Source organism: Epinephelus lanceolatus, chromosome 17, assembly GCF_041903045.1.
Source record: "Epinephelus lanceolatus isolate andai-2023 chromosome 17, ASM4190304v1, whole genome shotgun sequence".
Taxonomy (NCBI): Eukaryota; Metazoa; Chordata; class Actinopteri; order Perciformes; family Serranidae; genus Epinephelus; species Epinephelus lanceolatus.
Genome location: NC_135750.1, coordinates 901,530 through 923,147, shown reverse-complemented (window position 1 = coordinate 923,147; position 21,618 = coordinate 901,530). Strand labels below are relative to the sequence as shown.

Genomic DNA, 21,618 nt, shown 5'->3' with positions numbered 1-21,618 from the left:
ATAGAAGAAGAAGTTTCATTATGGTAACTTTATTTCTTATGCTAATGATACTTTATTTTTAATGCTAATGCTACTTTATTTCTTATGCTAATGCTACTTTATTTTTAATGCTAATGCTACTTTATTTCTTATGCTAATGCTACTTTATTTTTAATGCTAACATTTCCTTTAATGCTAATGTTACTTTACTTTTTATGCTATTGTTACCTTTCTTTGTAATGTTAACATTATCTTTTTAATGCTAATGCTAATGTTAGACAGTTTATTTCTACATGTAGAGCTAACAATGTGTAGCCTGTGTTAGCATTAGCGCTGCTTCTAGCTGTCTTTTCTGTTCTGATGAGGTCAGTAAAACTATCAGGACGAGAGCGTCACATTAATATTTATCGGATTGAGGATGTGTTTACACAACTTTAAATAAAAACAGGTTTTTCAGCTGTTGTGAAACACAGTGACTACGACAGGTCCGTGAGCATACAGTCATACATGTGCACACAAAGTATGAGGCTGATTGGTGCAGTAGTTTGAGAGATTTGCTGCAGAAACACACAACCAAACGTAAAATGACTGTAGCACCACCAACAGGCTGCAGCCACAAACTGAACAATCGACTGATGATTCTTACGCCCTGTTCTCACTGCAATACACTAACACCCGCTAACATCTGGGAAACTTAGCACTCACACCCGGGTCAAAAGACTCGGCAGTAATCACAAGTATTTATCGGCTCCTGCTCTGATCGGCAGTGATAGAAATAGAACGCCCAGGTGAACGTGTTGATTTTAGCCCCTTGACCGGTGAGATGCAACGACGGGCCGCCACAAAATACCGTCCATCTCCGTCCAAGCAGCGTTCAAACATCGATCCAAATCAGTCTGCGCCGAGTCTGAAGGACTGAATCAGTTAGAGATATGAAAAAGAAGGAACCACTGTAAAGTTGTCACAGGCCTCCGTGCTGCTGTTTACTGAACTGTTTTCATGCCTGTTTTTGATGTTGAATGTGACACACTAGAAAAAAACACAAAACAGAAAGGTGTATTTGTCCGCTGTCTCACAGACCTGTGTGAGACTGTAACAAGTCTGGAGGAAGATGATGTCACAGTGTGATGAAGAGGATGAAGGACGTGGACCATCAGCTCCATTCACGACATCACACGTGTTTGACTTCAACTGTCGACGTGTTAAAAGTGACAATCAACACTCATTAACACCTGACACACACACACACACACACACACACACACACTGTGTACTCTGTGTGTTACTTCATTTAACACCACAGTTACACTGCAGTATGTGTGTGTGTGTGTGTGTGTGTGTGTGTCGGAGCCTGCAGAGAGGGAGTGTGTTAAATGAAGAGGGAGGGCGGGTGGAGGACGGGTCCTCCTGTCGTCCGTCTGCAGCTTCAAACACTCTTTAAAATAACCTGCGGAGGAGCACAGTGTGTGTCCATGTGTGTGTGTTGATGCATGTTTGTGTGTGTGTGTTGAAGGGCGGCAGGAGCGAACACACACTGAACTGAATATTAAGGAGCAGTGTGACATTAAAACAGGAGGAGGCGTCAGCTGAAGGTAAGAACTTAACTTTATTCTCTGAGCTGCGACTGTTTGAACCTTTAAACAGGAAGAACAGAGAACGAGCTGCTGACGCATCAGGAACCGTCACATCATGATGTCATAAGTGAACATGTCTGAGTCACACGGACGTTTTCTGTGCGTTGATACTTTTACTTTAACGTCGTTCAGCTGAAAACACTGAGGAGCCATTTTACATCTGTCAGAGGATTTTTATTCTGCAGCATTCAGAACTCGGCGTCTACGTTTTATTCTAGCAACATTTAAAGTGTTTCCATGGCAACCAGGTTTTTTAAATGCTAATATTACTTTATTTTTATGTTACTTTATTTTTTATGCTAACATTACATTATTTTCTTAATGCTAATGCTACTTTATTTTTAATTCTTTAATTTCTTTTTTATACTAATTTTACTTTATTTTTTAATACTAATGCTATTTTATTTCTAATGCTGACGTTACTTTATTTCATAACAAACTTTTTTCTTTGTGCTAATGATGCTTTATTTTGATGCTAGCATGATTTATGTGCTGATGTTGCTTTACTTTTTATGCTAACAGTAGTGTCTTTTATAAGTAACTTTTTTTTTTACGCTAATATTACTTCATTTTTGTAACTCCAATGCAACTTTATTTTTAATGCCAACATGATTTTTATACTAATGGTAGTTTATTTGCAACGCTGACTTTATTTTTTAGTGCTAACTCTGTTTTATTCTGAAGTTACTTTTTTTTAAACTAATGCTACTTTACCTTCAACACTTACATGATTTTTATACTAATGTTACTTTATTTTGTAACGTTTACTTTATTTTTAATGCTAATATTACTCTTTTATTTTCTAATGCTTACATTACTTTATCTGTTATGCTAATGTTACTTTATTTTTTTTAATGCTAACATTACACAGTTTATTTCTAGCTGTAGAGCTAACGATGTGTAGCCTGTGTTAGCACAGCTCATAGCTGTCTTTTCTGGTCTGAGGTCATTAAACAATCAGGGCGAGAGCATCACATTGATATTAATATTTAAATATTAATTTCCAGTGAAGGATCTGAACACGTCCTCCTCCACTGAACGCCTCTACATGAAGTGAACGTTAGTTTCTGTCTTCAGGCTCACAGCTGATTACAAACAGCTGTGCATCGTTTAGCTCTGTTTTCAGGTTAAATGACATGTTTCTTTGAAATGGTGTAACTGTGTTACCCAATCAGCATCACTTACCCTACGTACCATTTTTGGTTTTATTTCACATTTTCTTTGGCGATGTCAACGTAAATTTCCCATGATGTCAAATTAAACTCCACCGTACCAAAAGTCAGCGCCTGCGTCACGCAGCAGGATGTTTAACGCACCGCCGTCTCAGTTTAAATACACGTTACGTTACGTTGTGTCTGAGCTGAACGCCGCTCTGGTTTCTTGTTTACGTTTAAGAGATCAGCTGACAGGAAGTGGACTGTAACACATCATCTCTACTGAAGTGGAGTCCAGTCTAAGATCCAGTTGACCCAGTTCAAAGCCCCAGTGACACAACTGAGCCCAGTTTAAACCTGAACACACACACACACACACACACACACACACACACACACACACACACACACTGAGCTGTCTAACCTTTGACCCCGCTGAAGAACTCTGGGGTGAAAACACACGATCACATGAGAGGAAGTTACATCACAACGTAAATAATGAAAATAAATATAGATTCCAAAAATCAACAGAAAAACTCACTGAAAAACGGCGAGCTGTGATGTCACTGGGCAGAGACGTGTAAAATATCGGCTGGTGAACGTGCTCTAGCTCACGCTGTGATGTGTTTGGGCCCGCAGGACGTTTCAGTTTCACTCTAATGAAACTCTCAGAAACATCAAGCAGCTGTGACTCTGCGTCCCGTCCCTGCTGACCAGCCTCCTCCTCCTCCTCCTCCTCCTCCTCTTCTGGTTGCCATGGCAGCAGCTGCCCCCCCCCCACACACACACACGTTCCTGTGAGTAGATTATTCTGAAAGTCGGACCTGTCAGAGCTGAAAACACCTGAGACGCTTTGAAATGTTTCCTTTGTTGTGGCGCTCTGGATTCAGCCGCTCTCAGCTGGTCTCAGCTTCCTGTCACGTCTGGCCATCGCTGTTTGATGATGTCACCTCCACAGCGTGAAGATGATCAGAGAACATAGATGAAGATGAGAATCACAAACTGATTTACACAATCCCCCATTTAAAAAAATGAATTTCAGGCTCAGTTTCAGGCACCAGCAGCGTTTAGCTGAGTCCCAGCAGGTTACAGAAACATTTGATTCAGTCTGTTTTAACGCACTGAAGAGTTTTGATGTTCTGTAAAGTTTGTCTTTGTTTGTCTCTACGCTTTCTTTACATTTTCTGTACATTTTCTTTACGCTTTCTTTACGCTTTCTTTACACTTTCTGTACGTTTTCTTTATGCTTTCTTTACGCTTTCTTTAAGTATTCTTTATGTTGTCTTTACGCTTTCTTTACACTTTCTGTACGTTTTCTTTATGCTTTCTTTAAGTATTCTTTATGTTGTCTTTACGCTTTCTTTAAGTATTCTTTATGTTGTCTTTACGCTTTCTTTAAGCTTTCTTTACATTTTCTTTAGGTTTTCTTTATGTTTTCTTTACGTTTTCTTTAAGTATTCTTTATGTTTTCTTTACACTTTCTTTACGTTTTCTTTATGCTTTCTTTAAGTATTCTTTATGTTTTCTTTATGTTTTCTTTACGTTTTCTTTAAGTATTCTTTATGTTTTCTTTACGCTTTCTTTACACTTTCTTTATGCTTTCTTTACGTTTTCTTTATGTTTTCTTTAAGTATTCTTTATGTTTTCTTTACATTTTCTTTACGTTTTCTTTACGCTTTCTTTACGTTTTCTTCATGCTTTCTTTACGTTTTCTTTACACTTTCTTTACACTTTCTTTATGCTTTCTTTACGTTTTCTTTAAGTATTCTTTATGTTTTCTTTACACTTTCTTTATGCTTTCTTTACGTTTTCTTTATGCTTTCTTTACGCTTTCTTTAAGTATTCTTTATGTTTTCTTTACGCTTTCTTTACACTTTCTTTATGCTTTCTTTACGTTTTCTTTAGGTTTTCTTTACACTTTCTTTACATTTTCTTTACGCTTTCTTTACACTTTCTTTATGCTTTCTTTACGTTTTCTTTAGGTTTTCTTTATGTTTTCTTTAAGTATTCTTTATGTTTTCTTTACGTTTTCTTTACGTTTTCTTTGTGTTTTCTTTGCATTTTCTTTACGCTTTCTTTATGTTTTCTTTATGTTGTCTTTATGTTGTCTTTACGCTTTCTTTGTTTTCTTTACGTTTTCGTTATGCTTGCTTTATGTTTTCTTTATGTTGGCTTTACGTTTTCTTAATGTTTTCTTTACGCTTTCTTTATGTTTTCTTTATGTTGTCTTAACGTTTTCTTTACACTTTCTTTATGTTTTCTTTATGTTGTCTTAACGTTTTCTTTACGCTTTCTTTATGTTTTCTTCACGTTTTCTTTGTTTCATTTATGTTGTCTTTATGTTTTCTTTATGTTGTCTTAACATTTTCTTTATGCTTTCTTTATGTTTTCTTTATGTTGTCTTAACGTTTTCTTTACGCTTTCTTTATGTTTTCTTTATGTTGTCTTAACGTTTTCTTTACGCTTTCTTTATGTTTTCTTCATGTTTTCTTTGTTTCATTTATGTTGTCTTTATGTTTTCTTTATGTTGTCTTTACGTTTTCTTGATGCTTTCTTTACACTTTCTTTACGATTTCTTCACTGACAGAGTCGTCACTTCAAGCTGATGACCTGCTGACGTGTCTAAACCTACCGTCAGAAACATCTGTGTCTCATGACCTGTGAAAGCGTGTTTCACATGACCATGTGTGTGTATGGAATTTTTATTTCCTTCAAGATCTGGAATTCTATGAATTTATACATAAACAGTCCGACTGTGTGAAAAGTGTCAGAAGTTTTCAGATTCAGATTCAGACATCCTGTACGATAATTTAAACTCCTCCCCTCTGCAGGTAAAGACAACGTGAAGTTACACAACACTTCATGTAAAGTTACGTACTTTATGTTAAGCTATGTATAAATACATACCTATGTAAAGTTGCATAGCATTTAATGTAAAATGATGTATTTCATGTAAAGTTACTGAGGTTAGGTTCAGGTAAAGAAACATGGTGACGATGTAAGTTCACAAAGCAGCCTTGTCCTGGAGAAGGTTTTATGTTTTATACCCCATCAAACGCCCCGACCTCCGACCTTATAGGACCACTTCCATCTTTAGTCTTTATTCCCGTCAGCGCGTCGGTCACGTGATCACAGCCTTTAACATACACGGGTTATACAGGAATGAGTGGCTCAGGATTATGTACGATATGTGTGAACATTGGTTTATTTTAAGTTTAAGTTTATTTACTTTATTAATCCCCCTGAGGGGAAATTCAATGTTTTCACTCTTGCTTGTCAATTACACACAGGTCCGAACACACACATGCACAAACAGGACCTATACATGCACGAAGTGGAGAGATGTCAGAGTGAGGGGGCTGCCCTTTGGTGAGGCGCCCCGAACGTTCACGTGTGAGATGAGGTGGAGATAAAACTGGAAATACTCGAGTACTTGAGTAAATGTTCTCAGTTACATTCCACCGCTCAGTAAACAGATTATATTTTTACAGATTTTGTTCTGGTACGGACACAGAGGACTTATATCTGCAAATACAAGTGTGTGTGTGTGTGTGTGTGTGTGTGTGTGTCCATGTTGAAGCATTAAATTGGCCACCTGTTGCTATCCATTCACATTCACTCACACACACACACACACACACACACACACACACATTCGCTTCATTCTTTTCTTTCTCAAGCAAACACACTGAAACAAAAGATGTGTGTGAGTGTGTGTGTGTGTGTGTTCTGGTATGTGAACACACACACACACACACACACACACACACACACACACACAGCCAGTCAGTAGTCGAGGCATGTCAGTTCCTGTTCTGTAATCTCTGGAAAAATGATCCTGCTCGTTATTTCCTGCCTCCTGCCAGTCGAGTGTGTGGGCAGAGTGCCCCGAGGGTCCGTCACTACAGCAACAGGCTGAACAGACTGAAGCTGAACGCAGGAGGAAGAGGAGGACAAAGAAGAAGAAGAAGAAGAAGAAGAAGAGACAAACAAACAACATGACGAGGTCTGACGGGAGAAACAAGGAGGAGATCTGAGGACATCAAACCAGCAGGAGAAGAAGAAGACGGAGGAGGAGGAGGAGGAAGAGGAGGAGCAGGAGGAGGAGGGGACAGAAACAGGAAGCAGCAGGTAGGAACAGGAAGCTGGAAACACTCCTGGCTGCTGCAGGTCCAGGTGTGCAGTGTCTCTCTCAGGTGAACTTCCTGTCCATGTCACTGACGTGTTGACGTCCGCCGGTATGTTAGTTTGGAATCTGTTGCCGCCATCTTGGACCAGGTGAGACCGCAGCTCTCCTGTTTACATGTATTTGTTTACAGGAGCGTCTGCGCTCCGATGTGGTGGCGATGTTAATGTAAGATTCAAAGGCCAATGAGGCGCCAACGTGCAGTGTAACGTATTCATGTCCTGAACAACGTCCAAGAAGTTTGTGTCACAGGAAATCAAACAAAAAACTCAACTGTAAACAAAAGGTCGTGAAGAAATTACACAAATAATTTGTTTACAACGTGTACGTTTTACTTTTTGTTTGAATTTACTCAAATCTGATGATGAACAGGAGCAGGCTGCGTTCACAACCACTGCATCACCGCACTGCTTGACTCCTACTGCAACATCCTGTGACATCATCTGTCAAGACGCTGTGTCAACCAATCAGATACGTGAAAGCTCAGACTCAGTGATTCATCACTTGAATAATATTTGATTAATTTGAATAGAATCAATTAAATAAGTGAATTTAATAACATGAAATTAATGAAATTCCTTTTTTTCTAATTTATTCCAAACAAATAATTTACTTTCATTGAAATTGAATAAAATTTACTCAGATGTAGTAAAATAGATGTGAATTAATCAATTTAATTTGATTAGAGTTAATCAAAAAAATTAGATTAAATGTATTTGAATAAATTTATGAAATAAATACATTTTTAAATAAAATTTATGAAGTCAGAATGTAAGTTAATTTAATTCAATCAAATCATTTACTTACATTAACTGACATCAAATTAACTCAGATATAATAAATTATAAATGAATCAATCAATATCATTTGATTATAATTGATCAAATAAATGTAATTAAAATAAATCATTCTAATATGGCAACATTGAATTTATCTTTGGAAATGCAATCGAATTTCAATCAAACAATTCACCTATGTTTAATTAATTATTTTAGCTTAATTGAATGGAATCAAATTAACTCAAATGTAGTTAAATGTCAGCAAATTAATCAATTTAATTTGATTATAGTTAATCAAATTAATTTAATTAAAATAATACATTGATTTAGATTTAGTTAATTTGAATAAATTAAGGAAATTAATAAATCTGTATAAAGAAATTAATGAACTAATAAAATCAATTTCTTCTTATAAAATCATTTACTTACACTGAATTATTAAAATAATTAAATTGAACCAAATTAGCTCAAATAATGTTGAATTATGAATAAATAGATCAATTTAATTTGGTTATAATTAATCAAATAAATGTCATTAAAATAAGTGATTTGAATTAGGCTACATTTAATTAATCTTTGTAAATTCAGTCATATTACAACAAATTTATTAATTTAATAATTTCAATCAAATAATATACTTACAATGAATTCATTAAATTAGCCTGATTTAAGTGAATCAAATTTACTCAAACATCCTAAAATATCAGTAAATTAATTCATTTAATTCTATTTTAGTTCATCAAATTGATTTAATTAAAATAATCAGTTGGTTTAGATTTAATTCATTCGAATAAATAAATAAATGATAATAATAGATTTAATTGTCTACGTCAATTTGATTTAATTTAAATTAAAAATTACATCAAATGAATTTACTTGAATTACATTTAATTAATTCATGATTTATGTCATGTGATGTCACCTCCAACTAAAATCTAACTGAATGAAAATAATTATTTGTTTTTCTTTCGGCATCAAAACATTTAGTAATTAAAGACTAACGAGTCGTTTAACGAGGATTCAAAGTGTAAATAATAAATTAATAAAACAAACAGGTGCTAAACTTCCTGTCAGAGAGACGGGTCAGGGACGCCCTCATCACAGACTTGCAGGTCAGCGCCTGATGAGTCCAGCTGAGGGACACAGTTCTGATCTGAGGTCTGATTTAACAGTAAACAGGAAGAATTCTGGACAGGAAGTGTGTGTGAGCGCGTGCAGTGTTAAACGTGTTAACAGCTGATCCCACAGCGGCGGCAGGTCGTCTGATTTATGCGTCTCACACCTGGCTGAGACATCTCACCTTTCAGGAGCCTCCTTGTGTTTATCCAACACGTCTGTCTCCTCTGTCTCAGGTCGTCTCCGTCCCCCAACGTCTCCGCCATGTTTTCAGCCAGAGCTGCAGCCATCCTGCTGAGCTGCTGCGTCCTCGTCCTCGTCCTCGTCCCGCCCTGCAGGGGTCAAGGTAAGGTCACCTGGTCACATGTTCGCTGCAGTAAATGAACCTCAGTTAGGTCTGACCTGCTGACAGAGCTGCAGAGGGACGCTCGCCGCACTGACTGACTGACTGACTGACTGACTGACTCACTGACTGACTGACTAACTGACTGACTGACTCACTGACTGACTGACTCACTGACTGACTGACTGACTGACTCACTCACTCACTCACTCACTCACTCACTTACTGACTGACTGACTGACTGACTGACTGACTCACTCACTCACTGACTTACTCACTGACTGACTGACTGACTGACTGACTCACTCACTCACTCACTTACTGACTGACTGACTGACTGACTCACTGACTGACTGACTCACTGACTGACTGACTCACTGACTGACTGACTGACTGACTGACTGACTCACTGACTGACTGACTCACTGACTGACTGACTGACTGACTCACTGACTGACTGACTAACTGACTGACTGACTCACTGACTGACTGACTCACTGACTGACTGACTGACTGACTCACTCACTCACTCACTCACTGACTTACTCACTGACTGACTGACTGACTGACTGACTCACTCACTCACTCACTCACTTACTGACTGACTGACTGACTCACTGACTGACTGACTGACTGACTCACTGACTGACTGACTGACTGACTGACTCACTGACTGACTGACTGACTGACTCACTGACTGACTGACTCACTGACTGACTCACTGACTGACTGACTGACTGACTCACTGACTGACTGACTGACTGACTCACTCACTGACTGACTGACTGACTCACTCACTGACTGACTGACTGACTGACTGACCGACTGACTCACTGCCTGACTGACTGACCGACTGACTGACTGACTGACTGACTCACTGACTGACTGACTGATTTACTCACTGACTGACTGACTGACTGACTGACTCACTGACTTAATCACTGACTGACTGACTCACTGACTGACTGACTGACTCACTCACTCACTCACTCACTTACTCACTGACTGACTCACTGACTGACTGACTCACTGACTGACTGACTGACTGACTGACTCACTGACTGACTGACTGACTGACTCACTGACTGACTGACTCACTCACTGACTGACTGACTGACTCACTGACTGACTGACTGACTGACTCACTGACTGACTGACTGACTGACTCACTGACTGACTCACTGACTGACTGACTGACTGACTCACTGACTGACTGACTGACTGACTCACTGACTGACTGACTGACTAACTTACTGACTGACTCACTGACTGACTCACTGACTGACTGACTGACTGACTCACTGACTGACTCACTGACTGACTGACTCACTGACTTAATCACTGACTGACTGACTGACTGACTCACTGACTGACTGACTGACTCACTCACTCACTCACTGCCTTACTCACTCACTGACCGACTCACTGACTGACTGACTCACTGACTGACTGACTGACTGACTGACTCACTGACTGACTGACTGACTGACTGACTGACTCACTGACTGACTGACTGACTCACTGACTGACTGACTGACTGACTGACTGACTCACTGACTGACTGACTGACTCACTGACTGACTCACTGACTGACTGACTGACTGACTGACTGACTGACTCACTGACTGACTGACTCACTGACTGACTCACTGACTGACTCACTGACTGACTGACTGACTGACTGACTCACTGACTGACTGACTGACTGACTGACTCACTGACTGACTGACTCACTGACTGACTGACTGACTGACTGACTCACTGACTGACTGACTCACTGACTGAATCACTGACTGACTCACTGACTGACTCACTGACTCACTGACTGACTGACTCACTGACTGACTGACTGACTCACTGACTGACTGACTCACTGACTCACTGACTGACTCACTGACTGACTCACTGACTCACTGACTGACTTAATCACTGACTGACTGACTGACTGACTCACTGACTGACTCACTCACTCACTCACTCACTCACTGACTTACTCACTCACTGACTGACTCACTGACTGACTGACTCACTGACTGACTGACTGACTGACTCACTGACTGACTGACTGACTGACTGACTCACTGACTGACTGACTGACTGACTGACTCACTGACTGACTGACTGACTGACTCACTGACTGACTCACTGACTGACTGACTCACTGACTGACTGACTGACTTACTGACTGACTCACTGACTGACTCACTGACTCACTGACTGACTGACTCACTGACTGACTCACTGACTGACTGACTCACTGACTGACTGACTGACTTACTGACTGACTCACTGACTGACTCACTGACTGACTGACTCACTGACTGACTCACTGACTGACTGACTGACTGACTCACTGACTGACTCACTGACTCACTGACTGACTCACTGACTGACTGACTCACTGACTGACTGACTGACTGACTCACTGACTGACTGACTGACTTACTGACTGACTCACTGACTGACTCACTGACTGACTGACTCACTGACTGACTCACTGACTGACTGACTGACTGACTCACTGACTGACTCACTGACTGACTCACTGACTGACTGACTCACTGACTGACTGACTAACTGACTCACTGAATGATTCCCTGGTCCCTGGTGGTCCCTGTTGGTCTCTGATGGTCCCTGTTGGTCCCTGTTGGTCTCTGATGGTCCCTGTTGGTTTCTGATGGTCCCTGTTGGTCTCTGATGGTCCCTGTTGGTCCCTGGTGGTCCCTGATGGTCCCTGGTGGGCCCTGGTGGTCCTTGTTGGTCTCTGATGGTCCCTGTTGTCCCTGATGGTCCCTGTTGGTCTCTGATGGTCCCTTTTGGTCCCTGTTGGTCCCTGATGGTCCCTGATGATCCCTGTAGCTCTCTGATGGTCCCTGATGGTCCCTTTTGGTCTCTGATGGTCCCTGTTGGTCCCTGTAGGTCCCTGTTGGTCCCTGATGGTCCCTGATGGTCCTTGTTGGTCCCTGTCGGTCCCTGTCGGTCCCTGATGGTCCCTGATAGTCCCTGATGGTCTCTGTTGGTCTCTGATGGTCCCTTTTGATCCCTGATGGTCCCTGATGGTCCCTTTTGATCCCTTTTGGTCCCTGCTGGTCCCTTTTGGTCCCTGTCGGTCCCTGTTGGTCCCTGATGGTCCCTGATAGTCCCTGATGGTCTCTGTTGGTCCCTGATGGTCCCTTTTGATCCCTGATGGTCCCTTTTGGTCCCTGATGGTCCCTGTTGGTCCCTGATGGCCCCTGATGGTCCCTGATGGTCCCTTTTGGTCCCTGATGGTCCCTTTTGGTCCCTGATGGTTCCTGTTGGGCCCTGATGGCCCCTGTTGTTCCCAGTCAGCCCCTGTAGCTCTCTGATGGTCCCTGTTGGGCCCTGATGGCCCCTGTTGTTCCCAGTCAGCCCCTGTAGCTCTCTGATGGTCCCAGTTGGTCCCTGGTGACCCCCGGCCCCTCGGTGTTCCTCCCCCCCACCTGTTGTTGTTGATTTACAGAGTCTGTAAAGCCCCGGAGCTCCTGAATGAGGCGCAGTAAATCCTGGTCGTTGACTCGGGGCTGGACGGATGTGGATCCTCACTGAGCGCGCTCAGAGGCGCTCGGCAGCTTATTGTTCTCCGTTAATCCGGACTCCCCCAGCTGTCAGATTAACCCTGCGCTCGCTGCCGTCTGAGTCTTCTCACATAACACTTAACACCCCCCCTCAGCTGCTCCCAGCGTTCCCAGCGTTCCCGGGTCAGAGCTCCGAGGATGAGCCTGTTGTCTCTCTGTCAGGACTTCCTTTGAAAACAATACTCCCACATTCCGACCAACACTTGAACCCACCATCGGATTCACTTCACCTGCGCTCGGAGCCCTGGGGTCAGAGGTCATGGCCGCCGCTCTAAATATGAACCATCAGCCTCTGATAACCACCTGCAGACAGGAAGTGATGCGTTCACTGACTCATTCTATTACACAGGAGGTGTTCAAGTGCTGCTGGGAAAGTCCAGTATTAACACAGACCTCCTGAATTTACTTTTTAATCTCTCCAGCTGAGTTCAAACTGTTTCCTCTGAGAGTTTTATATTTTATTTATTCTTATCTTTATTAATTTATACTTATTTATCCTCTGCAGATCAGTAAGGGATTAACTTATCTTAAGTTTATATTATCTTATCTTGTATCTTGTTTTGTCTTTATTCACACGATGAGTTTAAGGCCAGCAGCTTCTCATTTGAAAGAAAAGTACTCAATTTACGACATTTATCAGACCTCAGAGGAGAGTTTATAAAACATGTGTCACACATGCATCACCTGGAAACACCTGGAAACACCTCCACGCTCAACACGACATCCGTCTGTCCATCCTGTGGACAGATCCCTCCTCAGTCTCTTTGGACTTTGTTCAGACTGTGATTGAGACCAGCTCACATTACAGCTGTGCAGTAACCTGCAGGTGTCACCTGTCAGGTGGAGCGCTCACTAATGAACACCTGCACTGTAAAGAGGCTGAAGTGTGACACCGTCCAGCTGGATTCTTTTAGAGATTATTTCCCGTCCTGCTCCTGGTGGAAAATATGACGGCAAACTCCTTTAAATAATCTGATATTTTAACTAATCCGCACGTGTCAGTGAAAACACGTGACTGTAGAAGGACAAGATAAAAGGCGTCACATGTCAACAGTGTTCTTATTAATTCGACATCAATATAAAGACAAACTGTGTTTGATATGAACTTTATAACTCTCCATCAGCTTCTGTTAGTTAGCTGAGCTGTTTTAACGTGAGGAGACGAAGTGTTTCTCTCTCTACAGTGAGTGCTGGTTGGTGGATCACATACAGGGGACACTCAGACTCCATCAGGAGCACAAACAGTAACACAGTGACCCAGCAGCCTCCTCACAGTCTGCATCCTGACTGTGAGGACGTGTGTCCACAGTGGACTCTGTCTCTACTGTGAGTCTGACTGTTGTTTGTCCAGCTGTCCTTCTGACAGGCAGACAGACACGTGGCCGACCCACCGCCGCAGGTCAGAGGTCAAAGTGTCTGCTGCTAATGTCTCACCAGAGACCTCGACAGCTGACACACTGGTCACAGTGGGAGTGTTGCTGGTTGCTGGTTGAACTCCCAGCATGCTCAGCAGTCTTTAATGTGAGTGGCGGTGAAGGTTCAGGTCAGGGTGACATCACATCTTAGTGTATAATATAAAACAGTAAATAGATGAAGTGGATTATTGTTATGTTCAACCTCATATTTAGTCTCTACAGGTGGCGCCGCAGAGCTCAAATAACCACAGCGTTGGTGGGTTTGTCTTGTGCTGGTGGGGGGCGTGGTTTAAGGGGCGGCGGCGATCATCTTGGTCATCTTACACAGCAGCTGAGGTTTCTGACCTCATGAGCTGCTCATCAGTTTGATGGGAACGAACAGGTCTGACCTCGTCTGTGTCTTCTTCTTCTTCTTCTTCTCTGCAGGAAGTGACTGCAGCTGTAATGTCACCAACAGTCGCTGTGACGAGAACGGAGTCTGCAGGTGAGACGTCTATCGATAATCCACTCATCAATAACCAGCTGATCAATAATCCACTGTTAAATACATGACATTCCTTTCCTAACCCTGATCTACGTAACTTTATGTGAAGTATGGACCTTTACTTTCTTGAACCTAATCTATGTAACCTTACATATGTACGTAACTTTCCTAACCCTAACCTACATCAGGATACTCGTCAGGATACTCCTCCCTGCAGAGGTTCTTCAGGTGCGTCCAGCTGGTCGGACACCCAGAACATTCTGGAGGGATTATTTTTCTCACCTGGTTTGGAAAAACATCCAGATCCTCCGGCAGGAAGTGGAGACATTGCAGAGGATCATAATGTGTCTCTGTCCGTCTCTGTGTCCACAGATGTGACCCTGGTTGGGACGGCGAGCGCTGTGAGCGCTGTGTGCCAATGCCTGGCTGTCTTCATGGTTCCTGCGAGCAGCCGTGGCAGTGCAGCTGTGCGGCGGGCTGGGCGGGGCGTTTCTGTGACAAAGGTTAGCATTGTTTACTGTATGGGTCAGAGGTGGAAACGTTTTGGGCCAACAGGTGAGGGGATGTTTAATGTTTGATGTTTCAGACCTGATGGCGTGCTCAGAGCGGCAGCCATGTCAGAACGGAGCGACCTGTGTAATGGAGGACAGCGGTGAATACAGCTGTCTGTGTCCTGAGGATTTCCACGGCCGAGACTGTCAGCTGAAGACTGGCCCGTGTCACCAGAGGAGGTCAGAGAGGCTCATTATTAACCCTCGGCGCCGTCACATGATCAGTGTGAACACGTTTCTTCTTTGTGTGTTTTGTCTCCAGGTCTCCCTGTAAGAATGGTGGTCTGTGCGAGGACGCTGACGGCTTTGCGGCGGAGTTGGTGTGTCGCTGCCTGGTGGGCTTCACAGGGCTGCATTGTGAGACTGACGTGGACGACTGCCTGATGAAGCCATGTGCCAATGGCGCCACCTGCCTGGACGGCGTCAACCGTTTCTCCTGCATCTGCCCCGACGGCTTCACTGGGCGCTTCTGCACTGTCAACCTAGACGACTGCGCCAGCCGGCCCTGCCTCAACGCCGGACGCTGCCTGGACCGCGCTGGAGGCTTCCACTGCGTCTGCCGACTCGGCTACACTGGGGCCACCTGCGAGACGCCACTGAGGAGCCACGAGCCCGGCTGGACGACGCTGGGGTGGGAGGGAGGAGGAGGAGGTGGGGCTAAGACCCAGAGGAACAACACCACTGGTAGCAGGAACGGCAGTCATCATGGCGACAGGCTGTTAAAGGTGACAGTGAGTGAGCGCAGTGGCGGTGGCGGCCTGTCGGATGTCCAGCTTATTGTCCTGCTGGTGCTGGCAGGGGTGACGCTGGGTGTGGTGGTGCTGACCGCTGCCCTTGTTCTGCAGGGTCACTGCAGGGACTGTGGCCACGCCCCCTTCTGGCCACTCACATCATCATCATCATCATCATCATCACAGCAGCGAGGACAGAAGAGTGGCCGGCGAGCACGACAGGACGAGCCAGAGTGTCAGATCAGCTTCCTGAACGTAGCAGAACCAGAGAAGAAGAAACTAAACACTGACGTCATTTAGAGAAAACAAACACAGAGGGGGAGGAGCCTGAACTGTTCATGTGCGACATCATCATCATGTATGTTACATTCATCATGTGACACAAACAACAACCAGAGATCCTCTATTTATTCCACAGTCAGAACCTGACGCCTACATCACCCACAGTGCACTTGCAGCTGCTAAGGTGTCACTCCACTCTGACTCCGCCCCCCAGACGCTGACTCAAAAGACATCACTTGAGGACATTTATCAGACATCACACAGGAGACACTGAAGGCTTTGTGCTGCTGTTTAATACACCTGAAACACCTTGAGACTCCTTGAGACACCTGTAAAAACCTGGAGACTGAAGAGTGAACTCAGTGATGTATTTCTGTAGTTCTGAAATTCATGTGATAAACTTCTAGAAACACCTGGAGACTCCTGGAGTCACCTGGAGACAGACACAGATGTGTGTGATCAGATGGACAGAATGTTTTACATACTTTGTTGTTTGAAACAAATTGAATGAACTTTATTGACAGTGTTTAACTCTACAGACTCGTATAATAACCTGGACCAGCTTATAAAGAGTTAATTTATTATCTGACGCTGCGACTGTCAGCAGCTCAGAGACAGGAAGTGATGCGTTCATCAACACATGAACATTCTCACTCTAAACCAACATGTTGGTCAGTGACCTCCAGAGGTCGTTCCCTTTGGACAGTCTCCAGTCTTTATGCTAAGCTAAGATAACCAGCTACTGGTTGTCATGGTAACAAAACAAATGTTTTTTATTCTCTGTGTTGCAAACATGAACTCTGACCTCAGAGTCTCTGTCATTAAACTCTGGAACAAACTAACACACATAAATCCATCTGTCACAGAGCTGTCTGTCCACGTCTTCACTGTATTAAAGGTGACATCAGCATTTTTCATCCTGGACTCTATCCACCTTATTCCTGAGGGCACGACTGTAGAAATAATTATGGGCGGGACTTCCTGTGAGATAGCAGAGGTAGCATTCAGCTAGTTAGTCCCAGTGGCTACTCTTGGTGGCTAACCGCCAACGCTGGTTCTTTTCCAAAGTCATTTGCCTTCAGTTTATTATTAACAAATATTTAACTAATGTTAACTCAGCATTTTCTAAAATGTCTCTGTGGAGCTCTGGTACCTGTTGCACTGTCTGTGTCTGTGAAGACCAACAGCCAGTCTGAGCTACATGTTTGTCTTCAGCAACTGTGTGTTGAACATATGACCAGGACAAAAAGGGATTGTTCCTGTTGCCATGGTTACCGGTGACATGAGAAATAATACCACGAGAGTTTCACGAGACATAGTGAAGACAATGACACGTACACTGACAGGTGTGTCACTCAACGTCAGTGCGTGATATCCCTGTCTCTCCCCGTCTGACTTCATCTCAACCTACATTAGAAAATTGCTCGTTATAAAATAAACTCAGCAACATACCTTGAATTATATATTTAGTCATTAAAGCTGAGAATGTTACTGATGTTATTTCTTTTACCACTACTTTTTATTACTATGACTGAAGTCTGCTAAAGCCTGCTAGCATCATGTTTCACTCAGAACAGTTTTTAATAAATCAGAATAAAAAAACAACAACGTGTAAACAGCGTCATCAACACAGACGAGTGGAGGACCAGCTGGAGACATCACATTTATTCACTTTACATGGAGCTACAGTTAATACTAAGTTATGTTAAATGTTTGCTGAATGTGTTAGTGTCTCTTAATAAGTCATCATAAATCATAAATCATCTTTAGAAGGAGCAGATGTTACCTTAAGCTGCTCAGGCCATGTTAAAGTTATTTTAACGGAGCAAGGCCAGCTAATTGCTGTCGTGCTCGGTTGCTTTGAGACAGCTGTCAGAGATGACAGAGGTACAGTTAGGTCCATAATTATTTGGACAATGATACAGTTGTCGTCATTTTGGCTCTGTACACCACCACAATGGGTTTTAAATGAAACAATGAATACCTGCTTAAAGTGCAGACTCTCAGCTTTCATTTAAGGCTTTTTTCAAAAATGTAGTATGAACCGTGTAGGAATTACAACCATTTCTTCACACAGTCCCCCGACTTTAAGGGCTCATAAGTATTTGGACAAACTAACATAATCATCAATTAAACAGTCAGTTTTAATACTTGGTTGCAAATCCTTTACAGTCAATGACTGCCTGAAGTGTTGGACACATAGGCATCATCAGATGCTGGGTTTCTTCCCTGGTGATGCTCTGCCAGCCCTTTACTGCAGCCGTCTGCACTTCCTGCTTGTGTTTTGGGTGTTTTGCCCTCAGTTTTGGCTTCAGCAAGAGAAACGCATGCTCAGTTGGATTCAGGTCAGATGATATGACTTGGCCATTGCAGAACATTCCACTTCTTTGTGTTAAAAATGTCTTTGGTTGCTTTTGCAATATGCTTCAGGTCAATGTCCATCTGCACTGTGAAGCATCATCCAATGAGTTTTGAAGCATTTGGTTGAATCTGGGCAGATAATGGTGCCCCAAACACTTCAGCTTTCATCCTGCTGCTCTTGTCAGCAGTCACATCATCAATAAATACAAGAGAACCAGTTCCACTGGCAGCCATACATGGCCATGACATAACAGTACCTCCACCATGCTTCACTGATGAGGTGGTGTGCTTTGGATCATGAGCAGTTCCTTCCCTTCTTCCTTCTCTTGTCTTCCCATCATTCTGGTAGTTGATCTTTGTTTTATCTGTCCATAGTATGCTGTTCCACAACTGTACAGGCTTTTTAGATGGTTTTTGACAAACTCTAATCTGGCCTTCCATTTTTAAGGCTAACCAATGGTTTGCATCTTGTGATAAACCCTCTGTATTTATTCTAGTGAAGTCTTGTCTTGCTTACAAGAGCAGCAGGATGAAAGCTGAAGTGTTTGGGGCACCATTATCTGCTCAGATTCAATTAAATGCTTCAAAACTCATTGGATGATGCTTCACAGTGCAGTTGGACATTGACCTGAAGCATATTGCAAAAGCAACCAAAGACATTTTTAAGGCAAAGAAGTGGAATGTTCTGCAATGGCCAAGTCATATCATCTGACCTGAATCCAACTGAGCATGCGTTTCTCTTGCTGAAGCCAAAACTGAGGGCAAAACACCCAAAACACAAGCAGGAAGTGCAGACGGCTGCAGTAAAGGGCTGGCAGAGCATCACCAGGGAAGAAACCCAGCATCTGATGATGCCTATGTGTCCAACACTTCAGGCAGTCATTGACTGTAAAGGATTTGCAACCAAGTATTAAAACTGACTGTTTAATTGATGATTATGTTAGTTTGTCCAAATACTTATGAGCCCTTAAAGTCGGGGGACTGTGTGAAGAAATGGTTGTCATTCCTACACGGTTCATACTACATTTTTGAAAAAAGCCTTAAATGAAAGCTGAGAGTCTGCACTTTAAGCAGGTATTCATTGTTTCATTTAAAACCCATTGTGGTGGTGTACAGAGCCAAAATGATGACAACTGTATCACTGTCCAAATAATTATGGACCTGACTGTATGATCACATGATCCTGTTTGAGCTATAACAGGTGGTGCGTTCCACGTTTTATTTCCCAATTGCTCTTGGAAAGAAGACCGCGCTTTCAGTGAATGTAGAGTCTGTAGGCAAACCCCGGAGATCTTGCCTCCAGAAGAAGAGAGGAAGAGCCCTGGTTTCCGGTTGTAGGCTGTTTGTAGTCCGCATGGTATTGACCAATCACGTTTGAGCCGGCTGCAGTTGTTGTTGTCCCCGTAACATTAGCTCTTTAACACATCAGCTAATGTTAGCTTCTATTCACCTTATTTTTCACGGAAACACGGAGACAAAACAGAACGCAGCCAGCTTCCGTTTTTTTGTGTGACACTTCCGGTCCAGCACCCTTGACCACTGTGTAAATGGGAATCATGTTGTTTACCTTGCTGAGTTTAGCTATATATATATACATATGTGTATATATATATATATATATACACATATGTATATATATATATATATATATATATATATATATATATATGCATATATGTATATCACATTTCTCACATCACTATATCACCGTTTAGACTAATCTGATGTTTGTAAAGTCTATAAACACAATGGTTATCGTAGATTAGCTAGGCTAACCATTAGCTGTTAGTCGTTAGCCATTAGCGGTGTCTGTAATAACTCAATAACTCAATAAACGGTCCGTGAAAAAAATATTTTTTCCAGCGGATGTCTTAGTTACAACATGATTGAGCTAACTGGAGTAGTTTCATGTCGTATCCGACAACGGGAGGCATTTAATTGACTATGACGTCCTGATGTTAGCTTTGCTGCTAGTGTTAACGTTAGCTGTCCCTGTCAGCTGCAGCCACTGATGCTTTCTAGACATCGTGATTTCCCAAAACTGAATACATACCACACATAGCAACACAAAACTGCTTTGCTAGCTCAATCATGTTGTAATGGCTGGATGGTTGATGCGTACATGCTGATTTGGGTGCTATCAGAGCCGATCCGCGCATCACTTTGGCTTAATAAAAAGATAGAAAAGCAGCGTACACCTCACATATTTATTTCTCACAGTTGCGCACACGTGTGGCTGGCATGCAGAAGCACCGTCTGTGTGTCTGTGTGTCGAGGGTGTGAGCCGCAGCTTCAGCTGCTCAGGTAGAGAGGCTGTGTAGCCCGCTGTGTTTTTTCACTGATTCGGTTCTGCAGGTTCTCTGCTGGTACACTGGAGACGGGGATCAAGCAGTTTGTCTCACTCGGGATAGATTGTGCTTTTTTGGTTCATAGTTTATGATTGACGTGCGATTTATTCGCGTTTAGAGGGAATTATTTTTACCGGCAATTACCGGATAACGGAAACGTGGGCACAATTATCTATATAAAATACACAGACTAACTAACTAACTAACTGATTGACTAACATAAACAACTGAAAATTGAAAAAAATTAGCTTGCACCATTAGCTTTGGTAAGGGAAAGTGGCTGACCATAAGTCACGCACAAAAACACGGAAGTTGATCACTATTTACTTTCATGTTTGAAAATAAGGTGGATAGCAAAACAAATATTGGACTTTTCTGCAATGCTAACTTTTTAGCACATTAGCTAACGTTAGCTGCAATAGGAAAACAAATATTGGATTTCCCCATAATGTTAGCTTTTCAGGGCACATTAGCTAACGTTAGCTTCCATAGCAAAACAAACAAACAAGTGTGGTCCTCCTTTGTCAGATTGGCTTCCTGTGACATCATCCATCCACTGAGTGAGAGCATACGGGTCGGCCAGTCTGGTCCCGTTGGTCAGTGTTTACTTATTCAAGTAACACTGGCGGTCCCGTCTGCTGGAAGTCAGACGCCGAATA

At 42.6% G+C, this 21,618-nt stretch overlaps 1 protein-coding gene across 2 annotated transcripts; it reads left to right on the top strand.

Moving 5' to 3' along the window:
- The first annotated feature begins 485 nt into the window (after positions 1-485).
- Positions 486-17,167, top strand: dlk2 (delta-like 2 homolog (Drosophila)). 2 transcript variants are annotated; one of them, XM_078160735.1, is made up of 6 exons: positions 486-1,571; positions 9,085-9,194; positions 14,629-14,686; positions 15,059-15,189; positions 15,273-15,417; positions 15,500-17,167. In XM_078160735.1, exons 2-6 carry the CDS (start codon positions 9,113-9,115, stop codon positions 16,266-16,268), a joined length of 1,185 nt encoding a protein of 394 aa, XP_078016861.1. In that variant the 5' UTR covers positions 486-1,571; positions 9,085-9,112; the 3' UTR covers positions 16,269-17,167. The 2 variants fall into 2 exon arrangements, with proteins under 2 accessions (XP_078016861.1, XP_078016860.1); XM_078160734.1 differs by lacking the exon at positions 486-1,571 and adding an exon at positions 6,672-6,898.
- Positions 17,168-21,618: the final 4,451 nt, after the last annotated feature.

Coding starts and splice junctions, on each gene's coding strand:
- dlk2 (XM_078160735.1), top strand. CDS start 9,113: ATGTTTTCAGCCAGAGCTGCAGCCATCCTGCTGAGCTGCTGCGTCCTC. Junction 15,190..15,272: donor GGGGCGTTTCTGTGACAAAG/GTTAGCATTGTT, acceptor TTGATGTTTCAG/ACCTGATGGCGTGCTCAGAG. Junction 15,418..15,499: donor GGCCCGTGTCACCAGAGGAG/GTCAGAGAGGCT, acceptor TTTTGTCTCCAG/GTCTCCCTGTAAGAATGGTG.